Below are 22,035 nucleotides of genomic sequence, written 5' to 3' on the forward strand. Positions count from 1 at the left end.
GCTTTCTTTTATAAATGATTTTCTCTAATAAAGACCCTTCAAGCTACTTCAACTTATTTTATTACTTTAAACTACAATGTTGTAATAATAACATTCCAAAAGAACTGTTTTCAGTACTTTTGATTGAAAATAATTAGACTTACCTTTTTTAGAGTTATCTAAAAAGCATTAGTATATTGACGTACCCTGTTTTAAGTTATTAAAACTGAAATTATTTTATATCCATTTTTTGAAATACCTTTTGCAGTATGAGCTACAGCTTGCATAAATTTCAGCACAGTTTTTGTTTGTTGTAACTAAAAACACTTCTAATCACAGACCCACACAAAGTATAGGGTAAGATGGGGGAATGGATGGCGGTCACATAAGCATTGATCCATTTTTCACCAAAATTTATTTTTTTGTTGAAATAAACCAAATATATTAAAATTATTTATATTTCTACTTTGAAAATCACACATAGAGACGCATAAGAACTGTCTTTTACTTATTTTTCAAGTATATTATATCAACTTTTCATATTTTAACCAGAATAAACTATTTTTTAACCAAAAATATTCTTCTTGTAGCTTCTGAAGGATATGCCGAACTTCTTGGCAGAATTTCCAGCACTAACGGCATCAAGAACTTTTTTTAACTCGTTTTTTGATCATTTTTCTTTCGTTGTGATTCTTTCCCTGTATCGTGGCAAGTATAAAGTGGATAATGAGACATTATTTTACAAACAAACTAATAATAAAATGTCTCATGATTACATAAGAAGTAATATCGGCCAATGACCGGTATTGCCCGCTTAGAATGATTACCATAACCCCAAAATATAAAAACACTTTGTTTGTCACGAAAAACGTGAATAACTTTCACAAAATCTAGCAAACACTTGGGATACGATAGTAAATGTATAGTAATGAAATATATTCAATAGTATAAATCACTTTAAGCTTACCTTCAACTGAATTTTTGATTCACGTCCATACCATTACACAACTGTCAAACACACTAAGCGCGATGCAAAATGGCACCGCTTGGTAAATAAGTTTACCCTGTCCCATACTAGATGGCATCATTAGTAGTAATATCATTATGTTTTTGGAAATTCAAGATATACATCCTTGTATATTTGCACTTAATATTGAACCTTATAAATCCGATCGAACTAATTTACAACCAGATCCTTTCGGTATCAAAAACTATCCAAGTAGTATTACACTTTTAAAGAGCTACAGTCGCTTTTTAGAAACATCTTTCAATAAAAATTCAGCAAACTATTTTAAAATTTAAATATAAAATGATTTGTAATTGATTAAAAACTTGGAACGGAAAAGAAAAAATAAAAATTTGAATAAATTCGTTATTTAATGATTAAAAAACATCATTATTTGCTTAATATCTTGAATAGGTTACTGTACACGACGCTTGGTCTAGTAGACACCTCCTGGAAATCAACTTATTAAATACATACACACACTGTAAATAATTAAAAGTCGGTCCTGCGTTCGCCGCCTTTGATCTAACCAGTTCCTTTCAAATACTTCATTTATAAGGAGATATTTCAAGTATTCAAATCAGTCGGCTGCCTTGTGATATTATGATAAAATTAAGACCAAGTTCAAAAAAGGGATCTTTTAATACCGACAAGCAAACACACAACCCATGAAGAATAAAAGTACCAATGAAGGTGGAAGATGACGAAATAATATCAGCTATCGTTGTTTTTTCTTTTCAAGAACAGTTATTCAATTAAACATATTGAATTATCCATTTCAAAAATGATTTCATATAAAAATTGATATTGTTTTGTATAAGAGTCATTATGAAATTAGAAAACAAAAACAAATGAAATTGCACAACAGCCTACATTGAATATATTTACTCATCTCTTCTTATACTTACACGTATAATTACTATAGTTGTTTGCCGTTCCAAATAACTGGTACGCCCATCTTTAACAAGTACGAGATGACAATCGTAAAAAGTAATGACATTCAAATTCATTCGCAAATCGAAAAGAAAAAGAAAAAGGCCACATGGGTCGGGTGTTTTTCTTACTTTTAAATGTATGTACGATCTGATCGATTTCTTTTATGTACGTGTTTTTCCGTTTCTTTATAGAAAATCGTTTGTTTGGTGAGCCACGGTTCTCAGGAAATTTTTAAAAAACCCATTTATTCCAATTTCGTTTATAAACTAGGAGAAATAAGATTTATCGTGAGAAAATTAAGGAAAACATTAGTTTATCACATTTTCTAACTGCATGTTGTCAATTTAACCGGTAGTAACATATCTATCAGACAATGATTTAAAACATTTATTTGAAATTCAATGACAAATAATTTTTAATAACTCTAGAATAGCTGTTCCTCTTCAAATATCTGCGTAGAGGCTTACATTCAAAATATGTTTGGTCGAATGTTAGACCCTTCAAATAAGCCAAACAAATTAGTACCTGAATAAGGTACTCCGGACCCATTTGAGCTCTGTGCTAATCAGGCACCTTGGCTAGAACCTTTTAAGTCACTTGGCCGACTATAAGGCTTGCCTAAGTGTTTGAACCTCGTACCTAAGAGCACCGAGCACTCACCAATGACATGGACTATAGTTTCTTCCTTCTATATGCACCAGCGGTATTTCGAATTATCCTATATAGGGATATGGTGACTTTGATGACCGTTTCTGGCTAAAAGGTCAGTCACCAATCGAATTCCGCTGTTTAACTTATTGGTAATAAAGACAAAAGTATGTCTTAGCTTGTCTCAGACCAGGTGCTTTAATCTATCTCTGCAGAGTTCGTCTTGCCAGTAGGCTATTGAGATTTGAATTTGAATTTGAATTACCGGGCAACAAAGCCTGTTGAACCTTAGAGCCATCATGACGCTGACGCTCGTCAGGGTCTCTCCTGGAAGACTCAGGAACGAACATTCTGAAAATAAAGCAAAACGGAGGATGGAAATCCAACAGTGTGGCTTTCGGCAATGTTCAGTGTTCATTAGAAAATAAGAAAAGAATTTCAGAAAACTTTCTGGGCCAAGCTCCTGGCATACATGTAAATACCACAGCTTCAAATGAAAGTAACATTAGACAAGAAGTTCAAGAAAATATTCACCCAAAAAATGTTTATAAATCTCAAAAATCTATTGAATTAAAATAATGAGTTAATTATCAGTTTAAATAATGACACAATAACAGTTACGTAAAGTTTTTACATAACTACTTTTCATAACTGATATATAACGTTTCTTAATGTCAAGGGGTGACTTAAAGGGTCCATTTGAAATCGGAATTAGATAAATAACTATTTAACAAGTAGGAAAGCAAAATCAACATATGATGCAATAATACTCAAATCTGAATCAAAATGGAAAGCAGAAATATTATTTAGAGACTTTCAACAAGTATTTGAATTAAGAAGTACATTTGCAAATACTAGCAATCAGTGAAAGGTAAAAATGAATATGAAGTTACCTTTCCTAAAACCTTACGGCTTTTACTAAATTCGAGTTGATGGTAGATCAAAATTTTTACTAAATGATTTTTTAATCGGCGAAGCGTATCGGAATCATCTGAAAAATATAATATGTTTAAGCATATAATTGTTTTTTTCCTCGTTTAATGACTCATCGTCAAACCATTTAAAACAATAAACACAACGGCCTTCCTTTTTGAAAGAAATGCCGACAGTATATGAGAAGACCACTTCTTTTTCTTCTGACCACATCCAATGTTGTCGGCTGTCGATGATGGTCTAATACCTTGAAGAAATTTTATACTGTAATACTGTCTAACATACTTCAATTCAATTGAGAAGAAAAAATTGTAAGTGACTTCTGAATTATTACAATACAGTCTTCAAGTCTCTTTGATACAGTAATTAGAAAGCATATAGAAAAAGAAGTAGATATATTGAAGATTGAAAATAATTAACGTGAAATTAACGGAATTTAGGACATATCGATAGAAATCAATAAAGGAATAAAAAAAGGAGACCCTCTGAATTGTGAACGGCATACTGAGAAGGACTAATTATTAATATGAGGAAAAAAATGTTATAGCATAATCAGACGATATTAGCAAATGAACAATAACAAAGAATAATTAATAAAAGACATAAATAGCACATGTAGGAGCCCCCAGACTTGAACGATGGGGCTTAGGTTGGGCCAACGCTGGAAAATCCGACTTTGACAAACCGATAATGGCCCAAACTGGTTGAAGTCTGGGTAAGCCCCGACCATTCAATAGTCAGCCAAGCCTGGCCGAACTCAGGATAACTATATAAAATTTTGTTCTAATATCTTATCCATAATAGATATCTTAATATTAAAAGTAATAATTTTTTATGAATAAAACACTTTTATACATAAAAGACAATAAAAAATAGTATAATATCTTTATATGTTCAATTATTTAACTAATATTTGTATGTACATTAATTAGTAGAGTGTATTAAAAGAAATTTCTTATAAAACTATAATTTTATTAACAATATATTAAAAATATATTTTTACAAGCAACCAGGCCTGGTCCAGGCTTGCAAACCAAGCGAGGGACATTGTTATCATCCCAGAGTCCCACCAAGTTCGGGCCAATAACGGCTTCCATGTTAGGGCCAGAGCTGTACATACTTGGCCCAAGTCTGGGCCTAAATTGAGCCCATCGTAAAATCCTATATGGGAGTCTACATCAACTCATAAAACTATGTTGAAACAGAGAAGTACAGACTTGAGAGTGGGATATGTTGAGCCCGAAGAGGTCATATAGTGAGTGGCACAGTGAGTGAATGAAGGAGTGGCAGTAGACCTAGAGAAAATTGCTTTCATTTAGCGATGACTACAACCAACCTAAAAACATCAAGTTAGGAGTTTCCTTGGAGTTTGCACGTTTATGGGGATGTTGCCAAACCAGAGACTCGACTCTCATAAGAAGCAAGTACTTTACAATGGAATGAAGACTTTCGCACTGCATTCGAGATTTGAAGAAACGGCGTCGATATTACGGAATCCATTATCAGAGGGGGACTTCATTCTTGACACCGATGCGAGCAATGTACGGATTGGAGGAGTGCTCTTATAGATCCAAGGAGGGCAAGATAGAGTAGTGGCATACTTCAGTAAAGTAAAAAGATATACCATAGTATTTATAAAATATTCATGAAGCTAGTTATATACAGAGGAAAATTATTTTAAAACGTAAGAGAAAAACAATAAGTAAAATTCTGAGACTAGAGTATGACGCCAAAGTAAAAAAGAAATAGAGTATGAACTGGAAGGGGAGAATATTATAAGATACATAAAACATAAATATTATAATCGGAATGATTTTGGAAAACATGGTATCAGGAAGATTTATTTAAACTGAAGTCTTCCTAGATAGGGTGGACCAACTTTTGTCCACATTAAATTAGCTTATTGTCCAATCTACGTTGATCTAGTAGCCAGTGCCATGGTTAGGAAGCTGAACTTCTAAAACCTTGTCTCATGGTTAGTTTGGGCATGTACTAATCTTTTGTTTGAAAGGTTCCTCCATTTTAGTTTAAGATCTAAGCAACTAACATTAAAGTACTTTGTAAACAGTGTAATCTTCAATTGAAATTTGCTCTTTGCCTTTTATAACTTTATCTAACTCTTTGTTAACTTCAATAAATGACTATGTAAGGATAACTGAATTTTTTTCTCACCTCAGTTATCAGACTAAATAACTTATAAATGTTACCGTTTATTTCGGGAATTTTCTATGAAAACTGAATAACATTGAATAAAATATTAGTAATCACGCAAAAATTCTTCAAGAAAGATATTTATAGTATCCCACATTTACATATAAACAAACATAACCATCGTAGCAGATATTTTCGTTTTGTAGTATACTATAAAACTCAGTCTTTTATTTTGTTCAATGAAACTTTTGTTGTGTGCTTGTGTGCTCTATCGAGACGTTTTATTTCTAATAAAATTATATATTGGGGAAATATGGGGGAAAACAATTTTTGAAGCGAACAGACAAAATAAAAGCAATAAAAATAAGTGTCTCCCATGACTTTTATTTCGTTTCAGATATTTTCTTTATGGCTCGGAATCTGTTTGGCATTACACAACGGACATGCGGAAGTGACTTTAGAGCAGCCGATTTATACGAATTCCATACAGAGATTCGAAAATAGCGGTGATCAGAATGGTACCCAAGAAAACGAGGTGAAAGCTTTGAAAAAAGTTTTTTTATCAAATAGATCAATCACTTGTAACGATGGTTCACAAGCTGGGTAAGTCTCATAAGAAAAATGATTGTAGTAATATTAAAAATAAGTCAGTACTTCATACGTCTATCTAGAGAAACTATTTTCGAGAAAACCATAGATGTTGATTGGGGTAGAAGTATTGAAAGGATGTTAATCTAACCTCTTCCTTCACTGTTGGGTGAACAATTTTATTTCCAAACCACGCAGAAAAAATAGCAACACAGCTTATAAAAAACGTACTAAACTAAATAACAGCAGTTGAAACCCAAACATTTCCTATGAGCGTCCTTAACAAATCAGGAGAATTGATTGAAGATTAAAAGGGAATTAGTCGGTGTTACAATTATATAAACTATATAAGAAAATTTGGATAAAAAGTCAGTAAACTCATATATAGAATTGGTACGGCAGCATGTTTTGATGACGACTAGTTTACCTGGAAACTTTTCCTTAATAACACGACCAAAACATAATTATTATTGCTGTTAACTTTCTAAACGGTATTTTATTGTTGTTTTTCAAACTATAAGATTTCAGATGTGTTGATATTAATAATAGACTTCAAATATTTAGAGTTTGATGATACACCTCCATATATTGTTGGTAATAATTTATTACCAAGCATTTCAAGACAAAAGACGTTTGCTTAGAAGTTTAAAATCATAAACTTAATGTTCCCAAGTACCAAAACAGTCAAAATAGGAATGAATCTAATAAATTTGCTAATAAGGGTGTATTAACTTACAGGGAGTATGTCGTTGTAATTAACTTTACAAATTAAGAATTGATGATGTGGAAGATATTAATTCTGTCTTTTTAATGAAATTACCCTTGCTTTAACACAATAATAAAACAGGCAAACTTCTCCTTCAGTTGGTTTGTACTTCTGCGCTCGAGACAAATAAGTAATTTTTTTCACTTGTAAAATATACAATTATATGTGCAGTGCTTCAATGCACTTATACAGAGAGATCCCAATAAATGATTGAGATTCGATTATTGTTACACATACACTAAGTCCCATTTAAAAAAATTTATAGGATTTAAGTTAGGTGATCTCTAAAACGTCTGTTTAAGTAATTTCTTGCCGCTGCAGCAAAATTAGCAGATGCCCCATCGTGCCCCAATATTTAACGGTACATTCTCCAACAATTCATCCAACATTTCTTACAGAAAACGCGTATAAATTACTCCATTTAATTTATTTGGTAAAATGTAATGCCCAATTAAGCAATCTCCACCCACACATTAACCGAATATTTATGCTGAAATTCACTTTCACGAACAAAGTTTGGATTTTTTTCATCCCAAACGTGACCATTTCTAGAGTTGAAAATTCCTTCCCTAGTAAATCTAGCCTCGTCGGTATACAACACATATTTCGGGAAAATTCGATTTTCACGATACTTTCGTGAAGTTTTAAAATTGTAATGCTTGAACACTGACCAATTTGTATGGATGTAATACTTGTTCTTTTAAAACTTTCCATGCAGTTGCTTTCCAGCATTATTTCGTGTAATTAACAAGTTTCCGGTTTCTTTCAGCCTTCTTTCAGTACTTGCAAATGTAGAATTAAGTGTAATTCGACGATTGCGTAATATTAGTTGGTATAAACGAGCTACCATTTTTTCGAGCTTCCCCGTAAATCTTTAACTTATCGGTAAACTCTTCGAATAAAAAATTCATTTTATAGTAGCAACATTAATGTAAAAACTAATTTAAAATTCTATGATTTAATCTACCAAGATCGTGTTAAATACACAAAGTGTCACGAACTATCAAAAATATGACACGTGTCTACAAGATTATAATTTAGAAATGATGAGTAGTATTTAATTACCTGCAAACTTTGGTTTAGAGGCAAATTTCTACAACATACAACACCGTTAATTTTAGATCAATAAAAGGTTATTAGTTTTTAAAAAAAAATAATCAGGCAATTTGAAACAAAATTGAAAAAAGAATTTGCTTCAGCGGCGTAAAAAATAGGGGGTTAAAAGTGACAACTAACCCTGACAGCGCGCCACTGGTTAAATTTTCTTCTAAAAGTTTCTTTATGTCAAAATATTACTTTATTAAGGAACATATTGGTCACGAAATTTGGAAAAAAAATTTGAAGGCGTTGTTGATTTATGTTAATTTCTTTATTTTGATTTAAAATTTTGAACACTCTATATCTCAGGAACTAGGCCCCATAAGGGTTCGTATTCCTATATCAAAATGAATCATATATTGAGATCTTTCTGTGGTAGAGCGTTGTCGGTCGAATATAGAAACACACTGTATGTTGTATATTATATTATTTAAAAATCTTTGTTTTTTCTTCCACAGATTTTATCTCAGACGCTCGCACTCGAGTACCAAGTGGATAATTTTTCTAGAAGGAGGATGGTATTGTTATGACATTCAAACTTGTCGAAATCGATGGTTAAAGCAACGACACTATATGACTTCTTCAAAATGGCCCGAAACAAAAGACGGTAAGTAATAAATTCTTTAATATTTTTAATCATGATTCAAACATTTTTTGTATACTTTATAGTTGGTGGTATATTATCTCCAAATATGAAAGAAAATCCTTTTTGGTGGAATGCAAACCACGTGTTCGTTCCATATTGCTCCAGTGATTCTTGGAGTGGTACTAAACCGCCTACACCAAGTGATTTGTTCAGTTTCATGGGATCGTTTATTGTAAGACAAGTGATTAGAGATTTGATACCGTTAGGATTAGAAAACAGCACCGATTTGATCCTCAGTGGTAAGCATTAAATTAAAATTCATCAATTTATAAAACCTATTTAAATAAACAATTCATAAACAACAAACTTGTTGTTGTAAATACGAAATTATCCTGTTTTCAGGTAGTAGTGCAGGTGGTACTGGTGTGATGTTAAATTTAGACTACGTGAAGGAACTTCTCCACGAAGAACTTTTGCTTACTCAGATCAATGTAAGAGGAATCACCGATTCTGGATGGTTTTTGGATAGGATACCTTACGCGCCAACAAACAAACCAGCTGTTGAAGCGATTAGGAAAGGGATGGATATGTGGAGAGGCAAAGTACCTAGAAGATGTAGAGAGGAATATATGAATGAACCATGGAGGTGTTATTTTGGATATAGGCTTTATCCAACTTTGAAATGTAAGAAAATAAGTTTCCAACAAAAGCGTTCATTGAAACTAGGCTACGTAATACATACAGATATGAATGAATTTTTCAGCTAGATTATGACGTTTTCGTAGTGGGATTGTAACAAAATTTAAAACGCCGCAAAAAAGCTGGGAATATATTAGAGTTAGTACACTTTGGCGTTTAATTTTGCCACAATCTCACTTCGAAAACGCTTATATAAATAACATCATCTAAAAATATGAAGATTCATAAAGTAAAATAACGTTTCTACCATATCATGTTGCTTCTCATTCCATAGTACAAATAGTATTTTGACTCTGTACTAGGAGTAATAAGGTTTGTTCTTATTTTCAGCGGAACTGTTTGTATTTCAATGGCTCTTCGACGAGGCTCAAATGGATGTTGATAATGTGGGAGCGCCTGTCACCAAACAACAATGGGATTACATTCACAAAATGGGCGATGCACTCCGTCATAGTTTCGAGAACGTTACGGCGGTTTTTGCGCCCGCTTGTATATCTCACTCGGTTCTAACACAAAGACACTGGCAATCTGTAAAAATCGACGATATATCAGTGGCTGAAGCTTTACACTGTTGGGAACAAAAAACAAGCAAAAGAAAATTAAAGAAACTGAATAATGCGAGGGTGATGAGCAAAAATACAGGTAGAAAAGGAAAGAGAAAGAGGAATCAGAGAAACAGATTGGAGTATGAAGGAGTTTTAAATAACGATGACAGAGCTGGTACAGTTCAAGATCCGACTGTGGAGATGAAGAGGAGAAGAAGGAACAGGAAAAATAAAAAGGTTAAAAAAAACAAAAGTAAGTTTTTATATGATTTTCCAATATTTTATTATATAACATTGGGTATTTGTTTTTATTTCTAGTAAGACCTCGTAAACAGCAACAAAACAAAGAGAACAAACCGATTTTCGCTACAAACTTACATCCTCTATTAGACAACAGACCTTCAAGATCAGTTTTGCAAAATTCTAAGTGGCTTCGTAAACGTAGATGCGTTCATAGAAGATTAGAAAGATGTTCTTGGCCACAGTGTAATCATTCGTGTCCAAAATTGCATAATCCTTTTACAGGAGAGGAAATGGATTTTATAGAATTATTGAAATCGTTTGGACTCGATATGAACAGTGTTGCTGACGCATTAGGTATCGATATGCAAACTTTGAATAATATGGACCATGCTGAACTACTAAACTTGCTTACGCAGCAATCAAATTAAATAGTTGGTTTAAAATTCTAAACTACTGAATGTATGCAAAATATTCAATTTATTTAGAGTTACACCTGTTTCGAAAATGATAAGGTAGGTAAACGATATTGGGAAATATTTTATGAAACATGGTTACTCACTATATAACTGTAAATTTTACTAGAACTTCGAGATCAATCTTAATGATTCTATTCTTATTAGAAACGAAATGAAAATTATTGAACTAAATATATAATACCAAACGGGAGTATAAAGAAGGGCGTTACTGCTATCTAGCGGAAACCGCTTAAAAATTCAGAACTTCCTCTTTCGAACAGTATTTTTTTTTGTTCACATTGGATTCATAGTTGAATAGTAACGATTTGTTATGGAACACCCCGTATTTTAAACTACCACTTCGAGAAAATACGTCATTTTTTGGTTTTTACCTAAATTATTTTCTTTGTTCATTTTTGACAATTTTCATATTACTATTTTTTGCATACATTCGATGTATTTTTGACACATTTCCGTAATTTATATATGCGGACATCTGAAAGGCATATTTAAAATAAAAAATGTGTATATTACTCTGAATTGTAGATCAATTCAAACAATAATCCATTTAAAAATTTTTATAATACGATTATTTCTAATGTTATATATATTAGTTGTTTATTGTTTTCTTTTATTGTAAATACAAATAATGTAAATATTTAGATTTCACAATTATCGTATTGTTAGATATTTTTTATTAAGTATTCGTAGTAGGCGAGTAAAAAATGCAAACATATTTATTATTTATAAATTATATCACTTCTGTAATTATTTGTTATATTTTATCTGTTATGTAATTTTAAAGACAAAAAAACAATCAAGTTCTTTCAAAAGTACAATTGCTTATTAATAACAATGCAGGGTGGTTTATCTCAATTATTATTTAACTTTTGGTATCATAGTTTATCCATGAATGGTTTCATTGTTACCATAACTTATTTCACATACATATATGTAATACTTCTATATGTGGAAACTGTTTCGACTAAGAAAGACAGAATGGCAACGGATTTCTCTATCCTCCGAGGTGCCAGCTCGGTTCTGCGCATTCTCAACCATGCGCGATATAGATAAAGTGTCTCGAACGAAAGAGAAAATGAATTTTTGTCGGCACCGCAACGTAGGGACGTTTTTTCCATATCAATTGTCCTTATAGGAGTATTACATATATGTTTACATAAAATTTTTAACCTCTAAATTGTAATAAATGATAGGGATCTTAAATTTCAATTATTACTGTCAATACATGGCATTAATATTTTAGAACGTTTTCGGAGTAATGACTACCATACTACGTTTGATGAAATATATTATGGTTGTCTATTTTTAAGCCAATAAAGCCACCTACCTGTAGAAAAACGTTGACCTCGCAATCTATTTTTGATCTGCGGGAATAAAAAGAAATCATTGGGTACCAAATAAGGATTGTACGGCGGATGACCAATCAATTCGATGTTTTGCTTGCTCATAAACATGTTTTTTGAACACTTATGGCTACCAAATGCTGGTGTACCATCCAGAAATGTCCGTTCTACGTTGCTCTACTGGAACGGTAGCGACATGTCCAGTTATTCTGAAAAAACAGGCGACCATTTGGTTCGTACGCTTTTGTTGAATTTGGCTCTTCTTGAAAGACCCCTACCGTCGATTGTTGTTTGGTTTCGGAATCGTCTTTTGAAGCACCGCGATTGAATTTTTCAGGCTCGACAGGAGCTTTTTTGAGCGATTGTCAAATTATGCGGTGTCCAACGCGAACATATCTTTTTGGCAGCCAATTGTTCGTGCAATAGTGTATGTATGTATTGGCACAACAGCCGATTTTGGACCACGATTGTTACCAGCGATGGTGCTTCATCACGAAAATTCGAAGCGAGTTGATCAATACACATCTATACAATATATTGATCTTGCATCATGTCAAGCGGCCTTTATTGGGACGAAAATTTGCAAGTAGATTGCGTTACATATATAAATAACCTACAGATAAGTATTAAATATCTATATATAAAAACCTGTATTTATTAAAATGAATGTGTCCGATGATAAATGTCGCTGTTATTATTATTTCTGTAACCTTTTAGAGAGATAAATATTAAATAATGTATGATTGTGTACATACAAGCTATTTATTATAAAATAATTATAATTTTTATTTATTCTATATTTTTTTAAATGTCACTAAATTAGAGAAAATTGGGGCTTTTGTAACATATAAAGTACGTCAAAAAGCACGGAAGATAAGATAACGTATTTTAATTATTAATAAGAAACAAAGATTCAAAATTTTGCGAATTTTATTTTAAACAAATAATTATTGTAAAACGAGGAATTGATTTAAAAATGTTATTCGAAAAATGCCTTTACCTCAATACAAACATTTGTGTGATTTTGCATCTTCACTACAGTTCGAAGAAAAAATAAAACAGATTTTGATTTGATATATTCTTGGTATTCACCAGGACTTGATAACTAAAGACAAAACTCGAATTTCTGATTCTACCATTGAATTTATTTTGAGACTTTTATTCATATTCATTTGTCGAGCTACATACATTCCCATTACATTCTGAAGCTCTTAATTTCTAGATAAAAATGCTAATAAACAAAGTGTTTTCTTTTATTAATCGATCTCAGAATAACTTGTTACATAATAACACTACCATTAAAAATTTATTTGCGTTATTTGTATTAACATGTTTTATTGATGTACTTTGTATCTTTAAATATTAATTCTATGCATTTCATATATACCCAAAGAATGTTTGCCCTATCCACGGAAGGACTGATTTTTGTTCTACCTCAGTTGTACAGTTTTTCTTAAATAGGCAGTAGGTTACCTTATTTTTTGTATAAACGATTATTTGTAAATTAAGTATATACTTAGTACCTTTAATTGCATTTTATTTCATCCCTATGCGTCTATCTAAAAATCTAACGTTAACAAGTGGCAGTCTGTCTGCAGATTAGATATCATCAAATAGTGAATCGTTAGAAACAGTTTGAAAATTGTTCTCGACGTAGAATTAACAAATTTGATGATAAAATTACACTGTTATGAAACAAATGCAGAAGAAACGGGTAGTGCATAAGTGCTGGAGTGCTCAGAACTCTCAAAAAATTGAAAACTAAATAGTAATGATCTAATCCACCTATCTTCTGATTCACGCTGTTGCGGTTTTGATATTTATCTGGGATATCCGAACGTCCTCTGCTCGCTCTTTTGAGGATCCACGAAATCCCGCGTTACACTCCCGGCGATCTAAAACAGTGTGGCGTGATTTAACTGGAGTTTCACTGCATTTTACACGGGGGTTAGGTCACGAAGAATTAGCTTTTTCACGACTTACTGTATAGACTTCGGTAAAGACGTAAAGTGCTTGGTGGTTAAAACTCTTCCTAATGCGCCAACCGTTCCAATAATCCACACGTATTAGTATCCACGTGTAGTGCAACGGCACTAAATGTTCTATAAAACATGACCACAGAATAAAAGCTGATTCTGGAATGCTACATATAAGCTGGCTAGCGAAAATTTGGTAGCATTGGTTTTTATCCCTGGACATAGAGGATTGAAGCTTAATGAAAATACTGACTATTAACTCAATCGTTGAAAAGAATCGACAAGTTGTAAATAAAATTATTGTTTAGCTGAATTATTAACAAGAATTGTTGGTAAGAAAAAACAAATGAGAAAAGAAAAGAGGTCAGAGAATAGATTATGTGCAAAGGGGCTTCAAATAACCTTTTCTGTGATCTGAAAATGGAATGTCACATGGTTACAACTTCCACTTGCAGTGGGAATATTTTGTATACAAATTAAGATGAGGAAAATCAAATGAAAATTGTGATGAATCCAATCACATATCTGTAGACAAGCCAAAACCTTCATAGAAAGAACAAACCCTCTAGACTCCATTCCAATTCAGACAGCGTCTTTTATCTGGATTACCGATACTATGAATGATAAGCCCAGAGGAAAAATCTTGCTTCAAAATTAATTAAAGCTGGAGGATTTTCCAATTCCGGAGACATATGTCTTTTGACACACGAAGGTTGAATTTGAACTTGAATCACACACGTCCAGAGTATTCTTCAATTTTGGAAAGTCTCTATGGGCTCTGTATATTCGCTAGTATCGGTAAATCCACTAGATGGTTGTTAACCGAGAGTGCTTCAGCTAGGTGAAGATGTGTTTATAAAAGTTTCATAGCAACAAAAGAGTAGGTTTTGCTTTATGGATTATTGGTACAACACCCGAGAAAAAAACAATCAAACAATTGCCTGATAAGGAAGACTGCAATCAAGATCAAGAGGTGTAGGCAAGGCTCAGAGGACAAAGATTTTTTAAAGAGCAATTATTTTGAGGAATAATGCAGTTATTATTATAAAGACGGTATAGAATTTATTGAACAACATGGAAATTGCGTATAAAATAAAATGAAATTTTATTATGTCGAAAAATAGATATATTTTTCAAAAAACTTTGGATTTTCTTTGTTATGTCCTACTGGACTATCATCTAAAGCAGTTGTTGAGGTTGATAGTTGAAGTTATCTCAAATGACAGACAAATAAGTTTAAAAAACTAAATGCTTAAAAAACTATCGTAAACTAAATCATTTCTGTCGTTGATTATATTGATTAGCATGATTATAATTATTTTCCATGGAGGGTAGAGGTAAGGTGAAACATCTATGTATATAAAAACATGTCCGTCGAACTGTGTTAAATAAGGGTGGCGCTACATTAGCATCAGAGGAATTTTTATAATAAATCTTTTAGGTTATATTCCCTACATTATTTTGTACAACGCAATTCGTTCAAATTTTCATTAATGAAGAGCTTGAGCCAAAACTGATATACATTTTTTTAACTCGGTATACTTCAATTCATCTACAATTGCTACATTCATACCATATCCTTTTTCTATACCATAGGGATGGGCAAATGAAAATATTATATCGATAAATATCGTATCGATATATTCAAAGAAAATCGATGTATGCAATAAAAAAAATTAATGCATTTTTTATTTTCGTCAGTTCTATTTATTATTTAAATAAAGTATTATAAATTATATCTATCTATCTACGAGGCACATTTTTTAAGTAAGTACCGTTTTGGAATGAAAAAAAGTGCAAAGATATCGCAATAATTTTATTTTTACATGAAAGCCTGTACCTTAATCTACTTTTCTACATAATTTCCGTGAATATTCAGGCACTTGTCATAACGTGGCACCAGTTTTTGAATACACTCCTCATAAAATTCTGCCGCTTGACTTGTTAACCACTGTATCACAACTGTTTTGACTTCGTTATCGTCTTGAAGACGTTGACCGCCCAGGTGTTTCTTTAAGTGCAGGAACAAATGGTAGTCGCTGGGCGCCAGATCAGGGCCGTAGGGAGGATGATCTAGAGTTTCCCGTTGAAAAGATTTGATGAGATCTTTGGTCCGATTAGCCACATGTGGACGGGCATTGTAAGGCAGGAAAACGATACCCTTACTCAACTTGCTATGTCTTTTGTTCTGGATTGCAAACAGGTTGATTGTTCCAATTTTTAGTAAAAAAATTCCACACTGTAGACATTATAAATAAAAAATAACAATTATACAACGAAAAGACACAACAAATCACACCACGTAATGTCGCTTGCCGCCATTTTACTGTACACTACACACACTTATATCAAAGCTTGCGCGTTGATGTAAATAATTAATTAAATATGAGGACAGGTAAAAAATTACAACAGTAAGTGAAATATGAAGTTAGTATATAGTAAAATAAAATAAGTTTTCTTAAAAAAATATCGAATTCGATACTCAAAAATTAATATCGAATATCGATATTTCAAGATAAAAAAATATAGACGATATTTATCGATTGATTTTTGAAAAAATATCGATAGTTTGATATATAGATATTTTGTGCCCTTCCCTACTACACCAGCCCCAGTCTTGAACTGTTATTTATCGTATACAGTTGGGCACTTCTTCAAATTTTCTCCCACATAAGATCGGTCTTGAAATTTAACAGTGTAAATTACACTCGAATCAAGTCTAGATACATCCTCTTCGCAGTTGCGCGCTCAGCTTCTGTCTCGTCAATAATTTCTACATATTTCCCTAAAACTAGTGTATATTATACTGTACACTTGTTGATCAGTAGTAATACTATCAAAACCTTCCTGTACAACGTTTATACGTAGTTGAGTATTTCTTATTCTATTTCATGTAAGTGCAATACTGAGTTTATTCAATTTAATGACGCATCGAGGGGACTCATTAAAAACGTTTGGAAATGGTTAACTGAGAACAGTTTGCACTGGTTTCGTCCGAGGTTAGCAGGTCAAACTATGTCGAGAGCATGTTGTGTTATTATAATTTCACAAATTATCTTCGTATGCGTAGGTAAGAAATCATTGTTTACTAATTTGTATTTAACAATTGACGTTTCCATTTAAAATCATTTAATATTTTTTAATCTTTTAATTTTATAAAAAAATATATTTATAGTTATTTTCTTTTAGTAACAAATACTTTCCTTGTTTGATTATTCAGTCAAAAACGCGTGGAATTTCATTAGTTTTTGTATTATTATAGGTTTCACTTCCATATGCGCGATACGACAACGCATTCATTATTATTTTTGAATGTTTGGTACTATTTGACGTATTACATGGGTTGTTCGAAAAGTTATACTCTAAATAATTGAATTCTTCCAATTATCAATAATAAAGCCTTTAAACTTTACTATTATTTATGCCAATCAAGACGATTCAAGTTCAAACCCGGGTACGGACGACATTTAAAAATAAGAATTCCACGCATCGTCTATCTGTAGGTAACTACCAATTTCCTGCATAGTATAGTCACTCAATAGTTTTGACGTTGAACCAACTTCCTTCTATCGGTGGTCATTGGCACTACAAGTAGAAGTGAACATGTCCCTGCATCAATTCATTAAATAAATGGAGTACACAATGAGAAAAATGTAACCTCACCTAACGATATTTCATTATTTTTACAGATGCTTACAACAGCAAATGTGGAAAAGTCCATTTAACCGTATCGGCTAGGGATACGTACATTGAAATGAATTGGATAACAGAATGTCCAAAATATTTACAACCCGATGAAATAATATTATCAAGAAAGAATATGGCTGGAAGAGATGTAAGTTACAGCACAGTATTAAATAATGTTTATGGTTTGTTTTGATGATTATTGAATTGAATCCACAACTGTGACAAATATATTTAATTTGAAATATTGATGAAACTGGTTTTAAACAAGAAACATGGAAACAAATATCGCTGTTAAACCAACTGTTCTTGGTTATCAAAATCGATGTATATCTGAGGTCAAGAACCATAAATTTTATCTTGACAAGATGATAATTGTCCAATATTATTTAGATCGGTGTTTACAGTTTTGCCAAAATTTCATTAAGATGTTAAAGACTTAAGTTTACTTCTAATTTGTTCCTCCTGTAGAAGTTTGCGTTGAAAGGTGATGTAAACTCACAAATTGTCGTGAATAAATGTTTCAAAAATTGAATTATTGACTTTCTACTTTATTTATGCTCCAGTCCACACTTTCTGGTGCTAATTTCAGTTTTTCTGCTATTCTTTTTAGTTGATTAAACAATATTCAATACACATATCTTGGTATCTAACAAATCTCAGTCTCTGTTACAGAAATCAGTTTAAATCATATATTCAATATAAAGTGTTTTTACTTTCAATTTTATATGATTGTTACGCATCTAAATAATTTCGAATTTACGGATAAGGTCTTTCAACAACTTAAATAATGAGAGATTTATACTTTATACAAATATAAAATAATAATAAAGCTTCAATGACCTGTTTTTAGATTCAAATGACTCGTTTTTGTTACCATCTGCACGTCTGAATAAAACAACCTTTAGCAACACTGCTCTGTTTGGTTTCCGAATAGAATTCTGGATTACTTTCCAAATCATCATGATCGGGTTAATCGGACCATAGTTTCTGAAAAGCCCTTAGGTAGTTTTACAGTAAAAAAATGATTTCAATTAAGGTGGCAAATCAATTTATTATGAGTCCATAATAAAATAGAACTGCCTTTGCCAATTTTAACAATACTTACTCTACAGTTTTTGAAATTAGATTATGTCATAAAACTAGATAGTGAAGTTTGAATTCTAAGATTATTATTAATAACCTCATACAATTATGTACTTATTCAACCCTTGTGATTATAATAAATATTTTTCAGGAAGATCAAGATATTTTACTAAGAGTACAGCCATTGGACTACCCAGATGGATATTTAAAAACCAAAGTGAAATTCGGCCACCCCTTTCTTCCTGGTGGATGGGATTACAACGATGATGTTGGCACTAAAGCACCAGGACCACACTGTTTTCCCTACTGGATATCTTCTTTCAATAACAGTCATATTATAGACTCAAGATGTCTTGCTATACAACCCACTTGGATGGCAGACAACAAGTAAGAAAAGTGTGTATTTTACAGTTTTCTTATAAATGGATTCATTTCAATGTAATCCTTGGCAGATATTTGTTTTGCTTATATCTTATCCTTTTCCACAATTAAAAATAATTAAATTTTCTAATACAGGGATTTACTAGCAGATCGATATCTTGATACTCTGCTGCTACCAGGAACCCATAATTCAGGAGCTTTCTTAGGAGAAGGTACTTTTCAAGAACAATTCATATTAAATCAAGATAGGGACATATGGACTCAACTAGTGTTTGGGATTAGATATTTAGATTTCAGGATAGGGTATTACGGAGCACAAGGGTAGGTTCTGCAGCTTTATTTATTCAAAAACATTCAAATTTCTGCACCTGCAGTTTATTCTATTAATATAACTAACTGGCCTTTAGTATTATAGATCTTGTTAGACCTTATAGTGACTGCTACAAAACGATTTTATATTATTTTATGTTTCCCTTGTTATTTTCAATGATCTTATGGTTTTTGATTATTTTATAAGAATTGAAAACCATTTTAATTTTTGTATAAGGAGCGGAAACGATTTGTATTGTTTTCAAAGCATCGAGATCGATTATTAATTCCAAAAAAAAATCATAAATAAGACTGTAATGTTTCCATTCTTTTGCGATAATTGAAATTCATGAAATGAAATCGATTTTTTAGTGATTTATCGATATTAAGAAAGCGAATCGAAAACTTCCACTAGTTGTCATTAGTCCTATTAGATGATTCGCATTTTCCTTTTGCTGGGGAAAATAATAGGAGTAGCAATCTATCTTGGTATCTAACAGACACAATAGAACTGACAATAGAAGTCAAGTATATCTGCTTACGGGACCGAACTAATCCCTACTACCATCATCTGGTAACGCTGTACTTTATTTGTTTGATTTTGAGAACTAAAGAGAAGAGAAGAGAGAACTAAATCAAAAATTAAGTAAATTTCATTATTTCGAAAATCACAACAACAAAAATTAGACTTACTTCTCTATCTGAACTAACCAACAATAATAGGATTGAAAACAACATTGTAACAAATAAGCAATGCGTTTAAATAAACATAATTAATTCCGTATTATATAAACAAACTTTATAATTCAAGTTTCATATTAAAATGTGTAATATATTTCAGATTCTTCCTGAATCATGATAAATTCAGAATACAAGAAGTGCGTCCTTTATTTCAGCAAATCAAAAAATTTCTGTTAGCGTCTCCCAACGAAATGATAGTGTTAGATTTCCATAGATTTCCCTATCCTTCAAAATTCTCTGAAGAGATTCACAATCGATTTATCAAAATTGTTAATGAGGATTTAGGAGAATTTGCCGCAACTGTACTTAGTGGAATGAGGACGACAAAATTACGAGAATTTTGGGCCTTAAATAAAAGTTTGATCATATGCTACAATAACCAAGCTGTTGTAGAATCGAAAAAAAGTAAGTAGGTAATACAATCATTAAAATCATCATATATAAATTTGGTTTGTTGCAAGGCAAAACATTTTGTGAAATAGCAATTGTTGTTTTTAAGTTCGATTGCTTGTATTTAATTTCTAATAGTAGCAAGCGACTGCCATTTATTGAATTCTTCTTAAACTCCATTTTGTGATGTCGAAATAGACATTTGAAATAACAGTAAATTACGTCAGACTTTGGTGGTGATCTTCGATTTAATATTAGAAATAAATTTTTGTGATGAAAAGGTTAGTGAACGGTCAAAATTTTGTAATTTATTGAATTTGGAGTTTAAAAAAAATCTAGGTTAGATGCAAATTGTAAATCAATTCATACATATCTATAATACGAGATTACATTTACTACATTTTGATTATTGATGTAGATTCAATTTTTGCAAATATTCTTAAGTTCATCCAATGCCAATTGACAATCATCGTTGTATTCAAGGAATTCAATATTTCTTCTATGATAGAATTTATAGATTTATCTCGAAGATAGCCAATTTTAGACCACAACAATGAGTTTTAGAAAATAATTGTAATAATATATAGCTTTAGTAGAAACTAGAACAAGCTCGAGATTCTTTCAAAAAGGTTGCTTTGAATGGAACGTACAATTTTTTAATTTGTTTCTCCTTTTTCTTCTCTTCCTCTTCAATTGCCTCATCGCCGATGGGAACAAACATTTGTTTAAAAAAAAACTGATAAATGTTTTTTCTACAATAGAAATTGCAAGCATTCTCTTCAGCCATTAAAAAATATTATTTTGTTCTATTATTTGAACGAATAATCTTCTTGTGTAACTTCCTAGACTAATATTGATGTCTCAAACAAAAACAATGTACGTATTTATTTCAGACGAGACCTGGTTGTGGCATCCGCTTCGCCAATATTGGGGAGATGCAAGATCTTTGCAAGATTTGAAAAGACACATCAGAAAAGTCATCGATGAACGTGGTGATCTACCGAAGGCTAACCCTTTTTGGGCTCTAATGGCTGAACTCACCCCTCGACCGATCGATGTATTTTTCGGTACTTACAATTTACGAAAATTAGCTCAAGAAACAAATAGAGAAATAACTAAATGGTTCCGAGATGAATTTGGGAAAGAAAGTAATATCGTTGCCACTGATTATTTTGTAGGAAATGATATAATCGATATCGCTATCGACATAAATACAAGAGGCAATAGAAATAAAACTATATCATAATAAATAAATAAATAAATAGTAAACGATATTAATTTATAAATGTTGAATTTGATACTTATATTTGTATAACTTTCAAGAAATTAAACTTTTAAAACCGTTTTTGGATTTTCCAGAAAGTGTAACTCAATAAATGATTAAGGTGAAGTTTTAAAATTAACATCCAGTAATTCCAGGATGGTTGTTTATTCAAGAAATAATAAATAGTTACACAAGAAAAGATGAATG

The 22,035-nt window shown here is 31.8% G+C and overlaps 2 protein-coding genes across 2 annotated transcripts in view; both read left to right on the plus strand.

The window, feature by feature from the left end:
• Window positions 1–10,992, plus strand: part of LOC130890803 (palmitoleoyl-protein carboxylesterase NOTUM) — a 32,530-nt gene extending 21,538 nt beyond the window's left edge. Inside the window, exons 2-7 of the mRNA XM_057795127.1 lie at window positions 6,051–6,256; window positions 8,564–8,712; window positions 8,775–8,990; window positions 9,094–9,375; window positions 9,721–10,192; window positions 10,258–10,992. Coding sequence (XP_057651110.1) covers window positions 6,051–6,256; window positions 8,564–8,712; window positions 8,775–8,990; window positions 9,094–9,375; window positions 9,721–10,192; window positions 10,258–10,606 — 1,674 coding nt within the window. The 3' untranslated portion in view covers window positions 10,607–10,992. The remainder of the gene's footprint in view (window positions 1–6,050; window positions 6,257–8,563; window positions 8,713–8,774; window positions 8,991–9,093; window positions 9,376–9,720; window positions 10,193–10,257) is intronic.
• Window positions 10,993–16,672: 5,680 nt separating this feature from the next.
• On the plus strand, window positions 16,673–21,908 carry LOC130902736 (PI-PLC X-box domain-containing protein DDB_G0293730). Its single transcript, XM_057815002.1, has 6 exons — window positions 16,673–17,043; window positions 17,663–17,808; window positions 18,895–19,130; window positions 19,260–19,445; window positions 20,275–20,579; window positions 21,458–21,908. The coding sequence occupies exons 1-6, from the start codon at window positions 16,989–16,991 to the stop codon at window positions 21,808–21,810; spliced, it is 1,281 nt and encodes a 426-aa protein (XP_057670985.1). The 5' UTR covers window positions 16,673–16,988; the 3' UTR covers window positions 21,811–21,908.
• Window positions 21,909–22,035: the final 127 nt, after the last annotated feature.

The sequence above is a fragment of the Diorhabda carinulata genome, chromosome 2 (genome assembly GCF_026250575.1).
Source record: "Diorhabda carinulata isolate Delta chromosome 2, icDioCari1.1, whole genome shotgun sequence".
Taxonomy (NCBI): Eukaryota; Metazoa; Arthropoda; class Insecta; order Coleoptera; family Chrysomelidae; genus Diorhabda; species Diorhabda carinulata.